Source organism: Macrotis lagotis, chromosome 1 (assembly GCF_037893015.1).
Source record: "Macrotis lagotis isolate mMagLag1 chromosome 1, bilby.v1.9.chrom.fasta, whole genome shotgun sequence".
Classification (NCBI taxonomy): domain Eukaryota; kingdom Metazoa; phylum Chordata; class Mammalia; order Peramelemorphia; family Peramelidae; genus Macrotis; species Macrotis lagotis.
The window spans coordinates 495,084,861-495,098,441 of NC_133658.1; the positions used below are offsets into that span (position 1 = coordinate 495,084,861).

Here is a 13,581-nt window from a genome sequence, read left to right on the forward strand (position 1 = left end):
ATATTGTCTGAGTTAAATACAAAAACCTTCTTTAACAAATTTAAATATCTTGACTGCAGCCTACCTTTACATTTTCATCAAGTCACCACTTTTTGACCTCATCTATGATATTCTATATTTACATACTTGCTATGCATTCATTTTCAATTGTGTTTGATTTTTCTTGACCCTATTTGGGGTTTTCTTGGCAAAGATTCTGAAGAGATTAGACATTTCCATCTCCAGCTCAGTTTATAGATGAGGATACTAAGAGTCACATAGCTAGTCTGTCAGATTTGAAGTAAAAAAGATGAGGCTTCCTGACTCTGGGCCCCACACTCTTTTATCTATTGCACCACCTGGCTGCATTTATATTTATATACATTATCCCTTACATCTATACTGTACTTCGTTTTGCTCTCACCTCTTAGAATACTTCAGGGAATCTGAACTTGTTCTTTATCCTGGGACCCCTTTAGCAGATTGGTGAAGCCTATGAACCCCTTTTCAGGATACTATTTTTTAAATGCATAATCTTATCAAAAGAAAGCCAATATATATTGAAATATAACATCAAAAACAATTTATTTTTGAACAATCATGGACCATTGTTTAGGAAATCCTAGAACAGCAGTTTCAGATTTTTTGATCTCAGGACCCCATTATTTATAATTTTTAAAGCAATTTTTAATGTGGGTTGTGTCTATTGATATTTATCATATTAAGTTAAACTTTAAAAATTTTATATGAATATTTAGCATATGTTAAAACAGATTTTTTTTAATATATTAGTTCATTTAAAATGATACTTATTCATATAAATATCTTTTTAATGAAAAATAACTATTTCCCCTCCTCCCCCCTAAAAAAAGTATAGAAGTATAGCATTGTCTTTGCAAATTTCTACCTGGCTAATAGAAGGCAATTCTTCTTCTGAATGTAGTCTATTGGGATATATTATTTTGGTTGAATTAGATGAAAAAAATTCAGCATCACCCAAAAATACATATCTATATTTGCAAATAGAAGGAATATTTTACTAGGCAAATAATATTTTAGTGTTTTTATGAAAGTACTTTTGACCTTGTAGACATCATTTCTCCCACTCCCCAGGGATCCACAAATTACTTTGAGAAGCATTACCTAGAACACTTAATTCCCTTTAAAATTCAGTTCAAGTGCTGTTTTCCATTTACTAATACCTAACTACCTCATTTTTCCCATATTTACTTTATAAATATTGATGTGTTTGTGTTATCCTTCCCAATAGAATATTTCTAAAGGAGGGCAAAGCCTCCTTTGTTTTTGTCTTTGTGTATCCTCAGTATCTACCACAATGCCTGTCAAATATTAAATGCTTAGTAATACTTGTTCATTCACTGATAAATTAACCCAGTCAGAGAAGTATGGGCCACATTAAAGTTGACAAAATAAATCATATCTACATAAATTTTGAAAATTTTGTTTTAGCATTAAAATTTTTTAACTGAAATTCCGAAAAGACTTTGGGTAAGGATCTAATAGTAATTTGATTCTATTCTTTTCAATTTTCTACTAATAGTAATAATAATTTATTGTTGTTAAAAAGAATTTTTTTCGCCTTCCCAGATTCTGTATCCCAAGAAAATGGACACAATGGAAAAGCTACTAAGAAAAGGATATGCTCCAGTGACTCAGACAGCAGTTCAGAAGTAGTTAAATCATTAAAAGACAAAATTGGTTTTCGAAGGATTCCACGGAAAAGTGCTACAATGGCTGCCAATAAAATAAGGTTAATGAGTGATGAAGAAGATTTTAGTTCAGAAAATATGTGCACTAGAAGCAATGGATACAGGAAAAAGACCCTTAATTGTGCTTCTGCTAAACCCAAGAATGAGGGAAATACAAGTTTAAAGAGTGAAGTAGTGTTAAATGAACAAAGTACCTCTGAAGATGAACGACCTGAAACTAGTTCTGATAGTAGTAGGAAAAATGTAAGTGAGTCTATAAATGGAGACATAGACTCAGAAAGTAATCAGAAACAGCTTACCAGTTGTCTCATATCTACTAGTGCTGCATCTCATACAACAAAAAATTCTCTGATTGAATCCTCAAAAGAAGATTCAAAAAGCCATAAACCAGAAGATGATAATGGGAAGAATGTTTCTTACCAGTCAGTTTTGGTGCAGAGGTCTACTTCAGAAAATAGTGTTGAACAGGAAATGAGTTCTGGTACAGGAAAATGGACAGGTAGAAGAACCAGAAGGAAAACTCGTCAAAAGATTCCTTTTAGAAAGGCAGAGGTTCATCAAGATTTGCAAGACACAACAGAGTCTGAAAAGGGGAGGAAGAGAAAATGTTCTGAATCAGAAATTTTGGAAGGTTCTGAAGAAGTAGCTAGTTCAAAGACTAATCCCAAATGTGAGTCAAATCCGGAAACAGAAACTGATTCAGACGTTGCCTATAGTGATAACATAAAAACAAAAAAGACAAAAAGGAATAGAAAATCAAATGTCGTTAGAAGAAGTAATACTTTTAAAGGTAACATATCTAAACCAGTGAGATTACCAAGAAAAAGCAAACAACCAAGGTTAAGGTTGGATGATAATGACTGGGAGGATTTGGACTACGCAAAAACTAAAAATGCTCCACGACGTTCAAAAATAAGAACAAGAAATCAGGGTAGAAGAACTGTAAGATATAATTATGGGGATGATGATAGAGTTTTAGATGTAGAAAATGTTTTTGATATAGATGATTGCACCTTATGACCTTGAGGGAAAACCAGTTCATTTTTTAGAGGAATTGAACTGGAATTTGTGGTGAATATTGGCTGTTCCAGTGATTTTTTTTTTTGGTTCTATAATTCAGGGAATATATTTATATTTTTCTATGAAAAAGTTATGAATGTGACTAAATCATGACTTGTCCTTTTCTTTATTTTTCCTTGACCTTGCTTAGGTAGCAGCATTTAGCACAGGTGCCAAAATATGCTTCGTTTTAGGGCAGCTCTCAATTTTGACTCTATGTGACTACATATAGCAAGAGTTTAAAATCTGTTTTATGTCTTTAAACACTAGACATCTGGCTAGTATTAAATGGTTGATCATTATTTTCACAGTAGCAAGTTAATACTTTTCAGAGTTACTACTTTATTAAATTCTTAAGTCATAGTTTCTATTCTCCTTTGTGTAATATTATCATTTCATGTGAAGGTTTACAAATAACTCATAACAACAAACTGACATTAATATCATGGGAAGAACTATTTACTAGGTAAAGATATACTTAACCATTTTGTTATGGTTCCCATTAGAAACTTTTATTGCCACCACAGTTCAATACAGAATATCAGCTCCATTAATTTTAGTTCCATTTTCTTTTTTTAAATGGTTTTGGGGTTTTTTGCTGTAAACTTGAACTTAGAAACTACTGGTAAGTTGTTTTATCCAGTCTTTTTTTTGTTTAAATGTTGAACATGTTTCTTTTTTTAAAAAAAATTCTAAATAAGGTCAGAGCCATAGCCTTTATTTTGACATTTCCTTTAACATCTGCACTAATGTATAAATGCTGTAAAGCTTGCTTCTTAGCCACCTAAAATCTTTTCTTTTTTTTAAACATTACTGTATTTAACCAAAGTAAATAAGTATTCTTAATTACTCCATCCTCTAAAATGAAAGAATGTGCCTTTGGTTTAAGAAAATCATATTCTTAACTAGTTGTCCTTGTTATTTCAATCTGGTTGAAAAAATATTTTATCCCACTTCATTCTGCTAATTAGGTGTGTTTCCCATCAATATTGGAATTATAATTTTGGTTTTGTGACAGTGAAACTCAGCCAGGGAAATTAGGCAAATGTCTTTGTTGTTTAGATTGATTTGCCATATCACTATACATTCCCATTTACCCTGGGCTACTAAGTAACCATACCAATATTAATGATACTAGCCCTAATGTGTGGATTTGCCATTCTAAGAAAATATAGTATATGTTAGTTTAATGATTTTTGAAACCATTAAGATAAACTTGGCACCTAAACATTTTGCATTTTGTAGTAATTTGTTTTTCTTTGCTAAGTCACCTTCTCTCCCTGTCAGTATATGTAGCCTCATTGAGCTTTCATGTGCCTGAAGTATAGTACCTCCAATATGTTTTATGTATTTTGCTAAGAACGGTTATACCCCTCTACCCCACCATGACTGGCTTTAAATTTGAACTTGACATCAAATAGAAAATCTGTTTCTTATTTTCCCTGAAATCATAGCTGTTGTAAACTGTGGGCAAGGTTTTCTGCTTTTGGGTTAGAGAATCCTTTCTGAAGTACTCATATAGATTTCCCAGAAACTTCTAGTGACACTCTCATACTCTTCTCTACCAATGGGGTAGGATTGTTCTAGACAGCATTAACATGCCTGGGATATATTTTTGTTATCTTCAGGGGAATTATAATTTCAGATTAAAGCTAATATTTTTCCCTCATTAGTTTTATAAAACATGAATAAATGTATACAAAACGTGAATAAATGTATACTGTATTAGGACAATATTCTACCCCAGATGTTGAGGGAGATTGCTGTCTAGGGCACTAAACTAAAAATTTTTTTTAGAATATTTCTTGAACATCCCCTAAGTTACTGTATTAAATTGTTATGAATCTAGTCCATGAATTAATCTAAATTCTTCATTTGTTTATACATTTACCACTGTCTTCTGTGAAAAGTATCAAAAATCTGAGAGCATATAAATGTGGAATATTTAAATGGGCTTAGGTTCTTTTATAAAGAATAATTTTCTTATTGCATGTATACACAGAATGAGTTTTGCCCATTTGGGCTAAATTATCTTGTTGGTCAGTCCAGTCAAAGTGGTTAAACCAATTGTTAGTAAATACAGCTTTCATATTTTAATGAGAATATAATAGGGAAAACCAAGCACAGCATCATTTCACTTTATGACTGTAAAGATGTACTTGGGAAAAGGTAAATTATAAAAACATAAATAAAATAAGAACTTGGTGCTATAAAGGAATTGTGTAGTTTTACAGGTTGCTTTAATCTTGGGTACTGTTCTCAACATTCAGATTTTGAGAAAGATATGCACATGCCTCTATTTAAGAAAGTAATAAAGGAAATATTTATGTTGACTTACAGCATATGAACTTCAAATTTTTTATTTAATTTTTCTAATAAAGGAATATGAGATCATTCCAATAAAAAAGTGCTATAGCTACTCTCTATAGTGCTATAATTAAGGTTTACTTAAAGTGAATTATTTTAAGTTCTATAATTTTATTAAGTTATAAAAATGATTTAAGGTATTAAAATTTTATTTTTCTTTCCTTTAGAAGAAGGAACATAAGTTTAACCAGGTTTGTTATTAATGGTTTCAAACATTTTTAAAACTGGTTAGATATTGTCTCTAAATAATCATGTACTGTTAATATGCCAAATTTTTAAAAATTATGTTTGCTTTCTTAATAACAATAGTGTAGCTTTTAACTTAGTTTCTTGTAAGAGTTCCTGGTATGCTCATCCTCCCTTTGATTAAAGAAGAAAACCTAACTTTACAGACTTATGGAACATTATAAAGTTGAACTCTTATTGTTTTCCACATTATTTTTCTTATGTGTTTTTGGTGTGCTATTATGCAAAGGCATGAGGAACTCATTTGGATTATCTCTCATCCTGATTCAGTTTCATAAAAAGAAACATTTTCACAAAACACATACTCCCTTTATATCATGATTCATAATCTCTGAATTAGAACACCATTGTGTTTTTATTTCACATGAGACAAAATTAAAATCTAAAGGATAATTTTAAAATCCAAGATAGAATTTTAGCCAAAAAAAAAGCTTAGATGGAAACTTTGATCTTATGTCATAAACACAAAATCCCTAGGATTTCATATCTTTTAGGTGGATATTGCCATAAAAACAGAAATAGAGCTATTAGTTAACCATTTCATCAAAACAAAGTTCTCCAAACCTTTTGATTAAATACCTCTTCAGTAAAAAAAATATTTTAGCATGTTTCCCCAATATGAGTATATTTACTTAATTTATAAGTCATAGAATTACTGCTTTGCTAATAATCATTGTGAACATTGTAACATTTAGAGTTAGTGGAGTTTTCTAGTGGCAAACTTTAGAAAATCACTTCGACCGTTGTGTGGAGGACAGATTAAAAAGGAAAGAGACCAGAAGCAAGGAGACCAATTAGCTATTAATACAGTCTAGGAAAGATGTGAGGAGAGACTGAAGCATAGTGTATTTTGTGACTAATGAGATGAGGAGAGATGTAGAAATGGAAACAACAGAATTTGGCAACTGACTGACCTATATAGGGTGAAGAATGGAAGACAATAATGAGGTGAATTTGGATGCCTGATAGGGTGGTGGTGCATTCAACAATAATAGGAAAGTCTTGAAGAAGGGAAGGTTTGGAAAGGAAAAATAATGAGATGTGGTGAAATTTAGATCACAACTTTCTGCTACATGACTAAACTGTCCCACCCAAAACAATGAGGGAGAGGCAAGGCTCTTACTGTTCCAGAGTACAGAGTCCAAAATTCCAGGGACTGCAACCATAGAGTCAACGTGATCTTAAGGAAAAGCTAATCAAGAATTTTCCCAGTGGTACCTACATAGTTAACTGCTGTGGGTTATGTCCCATGTTGGTTAGGTCATAAATACTCTGAAGAATACCTGCTTTAAGGAGAGATGAGGTTGGAACAGGAAGGAGATTGGTAGAGCAAGAGAGTGGTAGGGCTAGGTATGATTATGGAATATGAGATGTGACCCATCTCCATCCTCTTCCTTGGTTGATCACAACAGGCCCCTTCGGGTAGATGATAGTTCCCACTATACAGATTTACCTAAGTAATCTTGAGTTATGTACAAGCACATTTATCAGGGAGAAGAGAAATATATCAGCACCCAAATGCAGATTCCATTTTGTAGACTTCGTTATTACATGAGGGTTCTTCAGGAGTGTTTGACTGTATTATAGATTGCCTCACAAATTTAACCTGAAGAGTGAAAGTAATAGTACATTAATAACCACAGTGAAAGGAGAATGGCTCTGCATCTATATGTTGTGTATGTGCATTAATATCATTGAGCTAAAAGAGACTTAGAATTTTTTGAGTATATAAAAAAATGAGTTTAGGAGTAAATGGATTAAAGTCTTGAGTTTTTTTTAAACACTTATTGTCTTATAATATCAGGTATTGGCTTCACATTAGTTTCAGAACAAAGTGAACTAAACTAATTTTTGGTCATTTTGTCATTTTCTTTAGCTAGTAGGGATAAAAGGCTAAAATTTATGTGAGTTCACAAGTTTGTTATGGACTAAAAATGTTTGGAAAACTCTTTAAAAATCCAGAAGAATTGTTGACCTTCAAAAACTGATTTATAAGTCACTGGAACTTTTACTCTGAACAAAACCAGTCAACTTATATCAGTAACAGTCTAATACTACTCTACTAAGGGGAAAAATTTTTTTTTATTTTATTTATTCCCCTCTCTGTAATTATACCAATCAGAAATTAATTGTAGTTGAAGAAATAAGTTAAAAAATAGATTTCAAATTCTTCAGTATTAACTAAAAGTCTCCTGTTCAAGGAAGGGGAACAATTTCAGAGTTGGATGGAACCTATTTGTTTACACCTGAGTAAAATTCTTCACAACATAATCTAGTGAATAAACCCCTAATGAAGAGAAGTCCACTGCTTCTCAAGGTAACTTGTTTTTCGGAAAATTTCCCTCATTTTGAGCCTAAAATTGACCCCTTTGCACGTAGTTTTGCCAAACCAAACAATTTTACTTCATTGTACAAATGATAGCCCTTTTTTTTCCAGTATACCCTCAGATTCTTAAAACAATTCACATATGATATCTTAAATTATATTTCTGGATATGCTTCCTAAAATGTGGGGCTAAAACCTGGATATAGTTGTGACCTGACTAGGGCTGACTAGACTGAGACTTGTCATTTCCCTCACCTGGACCTTTCCAATTCAGTTTAAGATCACATTAGCATTTGAGGTTATTCTGATTTGATTTTGTTGAAACCCCCTATCTAACATGTCATCTAACCTATGCATAAATAAAACATCCTTTTGGAGTAGCTTAAAAGCCAAAATATTAAGAAAATTTAGCACTATTTTACTAAGATTTAATTCAACATATAACTTGTTTGAGGGTCTTTTTTGACTTCTTACTGCCATTCAAAATTTTTTATCATCCACAGACTTAATAAATGAGGTGTGTGTGTGTGTGTGTGTGTGTGTGTGTGTGTGTGTGTGTACAGAGCCAAGTATAGTAGTATACTAGGACATTCACCCTATATCAGACTTAATGAATACTATTTGGATTATGCTATTCAACCAGTGCCAAATCTACATAACTATTTAGCCCACACTTCTCGTGGACTATATGAAAGCTTGTCAGACGTTTTCCTAATATATAGGTAAACGATTGCATTGCCCTGAAAAACTGGTAAGTTTAGTATTACTATTTTTTAAATGGATTCTGAAGTAACCGATTATTCATAATCATGCTCCTTTGTTATTCTTTGTTACTCTTAACTACCCCTTTAGTTATGGGCTACAGAATTTTGTAAGAAATCCACCAACCACTCTCTAGCAGGTTCTAGTCCTTAAAGTGTTTGAACGTTTTCCCTTCTCCAGACCAATGCTACCTCTCCAGTTAAGTATGATCTTGTTTAAGGTCACTTCTTAGCCATTCAGTTCTTTTAAATACTTGAGAATGTAAAAATTTGAAAAGCCATAAAAAGAACTCCTTACAAGAGTAGTAGGGAAAAGCCCAGTTCCAAATGGATTCATAAGTGAATTCTGTCAAAAAAAAAAGTATTATACAAACTTTTTTAAAATAGCATAAGAAAGAATTCTACTGTATTCCTATGATAAATATGGTCTTGATAATATAAATCATGGTGAGTCAAAAAAAACTAGACAAGTGGTGTGCTTATGAGTGCATGTTTAATTTTCAGTGTGAGCATTTATACCTGTTTAGTTGTTTTTCAGTTTGGTCCAACTCTTCATGAACCATTTTGGGGTTTTCTTTGGCAAAGATACTAGAATGGCCATTTCCTTCTCCAGACCATTTTACATATGAGGAAACTGAGGCAAACAGGACTAAGTGAATTAACCCAGAATCACACAGCTAGTATAAGTATATATGAGACCAGGAAGGAGTCTTCCTGACTCTGCAGTCTATCCACTGAACCAACCACTGGACTTTATTGCTTAATTGTCTAGTCTTAAGAAAGTGAAGAAGAAAATGTTAATAAAACTTTAAAAAGTGCGTAATGTATACATTCCTCACCCTGAGACCCAACTGTTAAAACATTTTTAAGCACATCCCTACTACAAATCAGTATGCCAAGTGAACATTAATGTAAAAATATTAGCAAAGCGGATAAAACAATAGCATCTAAACTGGGGCTAACAGGTTGGGACTTGTCCAAGGTTCTGCAGCTGTTAAGTATTTTAAGACTATAGATTTGAACTTGCTGGGTTTTTTTTTGTAAGGCAAATGGGGTTAAGTGGCTTGCCCAATTACCTAGCCACCCAGCTAGGTAATTATTAAGTGTCTGAGACCGAATTTGAACTCAGGTACTCCTGACTCCAGGGCCAGTGCTTTACCCACTGCACCACCTAGCCGCCCCACTTATCCACTGCACCACCTAGCCACCCCAAGCTGGTTTTTAATATTAGGAAAAATATGAACATGATTGATTTTAAATAAAAGGAGATTATGCCAATGCAGGAAAAAGGTTCTCAAAATAACATTTTTTTTAAAAAAATAAAAGCATAATAGGAATGAACCTTTGCTTAATCTGGCAAATAATATTAATTTAAAACTCATGAGCTAGCATCGGATGAAGCAAGAATGTCCATTGTTACTACATAGAATGAGAAACAGCTAAATCAATAAGAGCAAATTTTTGGACTAAACATACTTTTTGCATGTGGTGAAAGTCAAATATTAGTTGAAACAATAATAAGCAAAGTTGTAAGTTCCCAATACAAGAAAAATCTTTTTAAAGAAATTGAAACTAAAGTATTTGGGAGACTATAAATACAATTACAAAGCAATATTCCTAAATAATAGGAGGAATATTAATTGTTCAAATTAGTTTACTTTTTATTCAGTGCTATATCAAACTACCAAAGGATCGATTTTTATGACTAAAACATAAAAATGAAATTCATCTGGAATCACAAAAATTAAAGTATGTCTAGAGAAATAAGTGGGAAGGGGAAAAAACTTGATACTGGTTAAAAAATCAGGAATAGATAAAGTATTCAACATAGAGAACCTAATTACCTACTGTCTAAAGATGCATTTTACTGGTACAAAAACCCAGCATTTGAGAAATTAGACCAAACAAGTTCTAAATGGTTATATGACCTAGATGTAAAAAGTAACAAAACAGATTTTTACAAATTAACTCCCAGATCTACAGATAGAGGAAACTCTCATGGAAGATAAAATGGATAATATTGAATATAAGTATTTGAAGAAACTTCCAATAAAGCTTTTTTTATTAAAAGGAGAAGTGGGTGGCTTTTGTTTTTGTAAGATAATGGGATTAAGTGGTTTTCCCAAGGTCACATAGCTAGGTAATTAAGTGTCATGGGCTGAATTTGAACTTGGGTCCTCCTGATTCCAGGGCCAGTGCTCTATCCACTGCACAACCTCACTGCCCCTCGGTGAAATTTATTGCAACAAGTTTCTCTAATAAAGGTCTCATTTCTTTTCTTTTTTTTTGGGGGGGGTGCATTTGCAAGGCAAGTGGGGTTAAGTGACTTGCCCAAGGCCACATAGCTAGGTAACTATTAAGTGTCAGAGATTGGATTTGAACCCAGGTACTCCTGACTCCACGGCTGGTGCTTTATCCACTGCGCTACCTAGCCACCCCAAAGGTCTCATTTGTAAAACAAACTGATTGATATTTATAAGGTCCATTTGATCAATGGTCTAAGCATATAGACAAGAATTCTCAAGGGAAGAAATCGTTATGTGGCAAGATGTGAAATGAGACAGCGATATTGAAAGGAAGACTAACTTGGGATATTGAACTATTTATGGAAGAAAGAGAAACCCAATGTCCAGTAGATAACTGCCACCAGAATATGTATTGGGTGATGTCCCTGGAAAAAGTAAATCTCAAAAATGGAGCAAAGTCATGGAATGATGATGGCAGAGGGATGTTTGAAAATGACCTTAGAAATCAGGGAGTAAAACTTAAATCTGCAGGATCGTTGTGTGGAAGGCATTGAAGTCAACCAGCATCAGAAAGGGATGTGATGCCTTCTATAGGGAGATGGATCTCCATGATGAAAAAAAATCTCATCATAAAGGATGAAGTACCTCTTCAATGAAGTGCTTTTTTTCCAAATGTAAATTAAATTTTTTCAGCACTCAAGCCACTTGCATGGTTATAAGTTACACAATTTTCTTCCACCTTCCCTTCCTACCCCCTTCAATCTAATGAACACTATATTTACATTTGTGTATATAACATGTTTACATATTAGTCATTTTGTGTATGAGGAATTAGGACTAGGAAAAATAAAACCGTGAGATAGGAAATAGAACTTAAAAAAGTGAACATACCGTTCATTCACATTCTATATATTTGTTTTGTTTTGGAGCTGCATCCATCATAGTTGATCAACTCAGTGTTGTTAATGTGTACAATGCTCTCTTAATTCTGCTCTCTTCACTTGGCATCTGTGTATAATTTGTTCCATGCTTCTCTAGAGTGACCGTTTTTTTTTTTTTACTATTTTTGAATTTTATTTTTCCCTCAATCTCATTTCCCTCTCTCCATGCCCCACAGAAGACAGTCTGATAGCCTTTACATTGTTTCCATGCTATACATTGATCAGAACTGAATGTATTGAGAAATCATATCCTTAAGGAAAAAAAAATACAAAAGCAAAATAACAAGATACCTTTTTCTTTTTAAAAAAAGGTAATAGTCTTTGGTCTTTGTTTAAACTCCATGATTCTTTCTTTGGATATAGATGGTATTCTCCATCTCAGATACCCTAAAATTGTCCGATTGTTGCACTGATGAACAAGTCCATCAAGATTGATCATTGCCCCCATGTTGCTGTTAGGGTGTACAATGTTCTGGTTCTGCTCACTACTCATCAGTTCATGCAAATCCTTCCAGGCTTCAATGAGGTGCTCTTTTAAATGTTCTATGAGTTACAGAGGGTGGTTCTTCATTTAGGAAAACCAAAACCACAAATGATCAAGAGTTAAGTAAATGGGTTGCTCCTTTTCTTAAATAGCCAATATCTTATTTCCACTCCTGGTGTGAAACACAGTTTTTGCCGTTTTGCAATTCTGAGAAGAGTGAATTGTTTTTAAATGAAAGCAGAATCCAGAGCAACCTTAACAGATGTGATCTAATTTGCCATTGCCTCAGAATGTGAATCTCAATATACATAACATTGTTTCCAGCACTGAGTAAATGCATTGTTAGTATGTCAAGAAAGTCATGTCTGTACCCTAATAAGACAACCTGACCTTAGCTCTGAGTTGTCCTTTGTGTTTTTAAACAGTGCAGATCTTTCTACAATGAAAATAAAGTATTTTATCACAAAATTCTCATTTTTCAGTTGATTTATAAATAAGTTTTCTATATTATATCTTAAGAATAAATTCTTTTATTTATCCCTAATGCTTTGTAATTCATCTGTTGTGATACAACACAACAAGATTTCATCTTATTAAACTCTTGTGGGGACTTGTTTGTACAAGCTAAGAATTTATAACTAATTTATAACCAGTTTTCAAGGTCTAGGTGCTCTCCCTTGCTCTCTTGCCTTCTCACTCTTTCCCTCCTTGAAGTTTAATTTAAAATGCTTTTGACTTTTAAAGCTTGATCTTACTTTGTTCCTGTCAGATCTTGTTTTCCTCCAATGAGGAATACCCCAACACCAAAGTAATTATCAAAACATTTATTATATAAAATGATATACACAATTCAGAAAATACATGTATTTTAAGTTATTAGAACTAAATTTCAAAATTATGTATTGCCACAAATATCTTCATGTCTTCATAAGGAAATTAGACTTGATTGATATATTACATAGTAAACCAGGACAAATACCTGTACTGAATGGATTGTGATTCTGAGACAAAATTATAAATTGGGATGCATTTCAGAGAGAGGTTGTGATGGAAGTAATTTTTTCTTAAAATAAGTGCTCAGCACTGGAGGAAAGTTAAATGTTCTTTGAGATAACTTGAGGGAAACATGTAGCATGCAAACAACTATACATAACGTGTAAAATGAAAAAAATAGGCAGATTAAGTATAGTGGATAGAACACTAAAATTGAATTGGTAAGACCCAAGTTCAGATTTGACATTAGACTTGCTAACTGATCCTGGACAAGCCACTTAACCTCTCATTGAAATAGAGATAATAGAACCTAGTTCCCAGGGTTTTGTGAAATTGAAATAATCATAAAACTCTTTGCAAACCCTAAAGTATTATATAAATTCTGGTTGGCACCAAGGACTGGGAAAATGTTCTTGTAGGAGGTGGAACTTTTTTAACTTGAGATTTTT

General features: G+C 32.9%; 1 protein-coding gene across 2 annotated transcripts in view; it reads left to right on the forward strand.

Annotated features, from left to right (window-relative positions):
- Positions 1–12,614, forward strand: part of BRWD1 (bromodomain and WD repeat domain containing 1) — a 157,974-nt gene extending 145,360 nt beyond the window's left edge. For both annotated transcript variants that reach the window (XM_074213861.1, XM_074213862.1), the window contains one exon: positions 1,588–12,614. In XM_074213861.1, the coding sequence (XP_074069962.1) occupies positions 1,588–2,729 (1,142 nt within the window). In that variant the 3' untranslated portion in view covers positions 2,730–12,614. The remainder of the gene's footprint in view (positions 1–1,587) is intronic.
- The last annotated feature ends 967 nt before the right edge of the window (positions 12,615–13,581 follow it).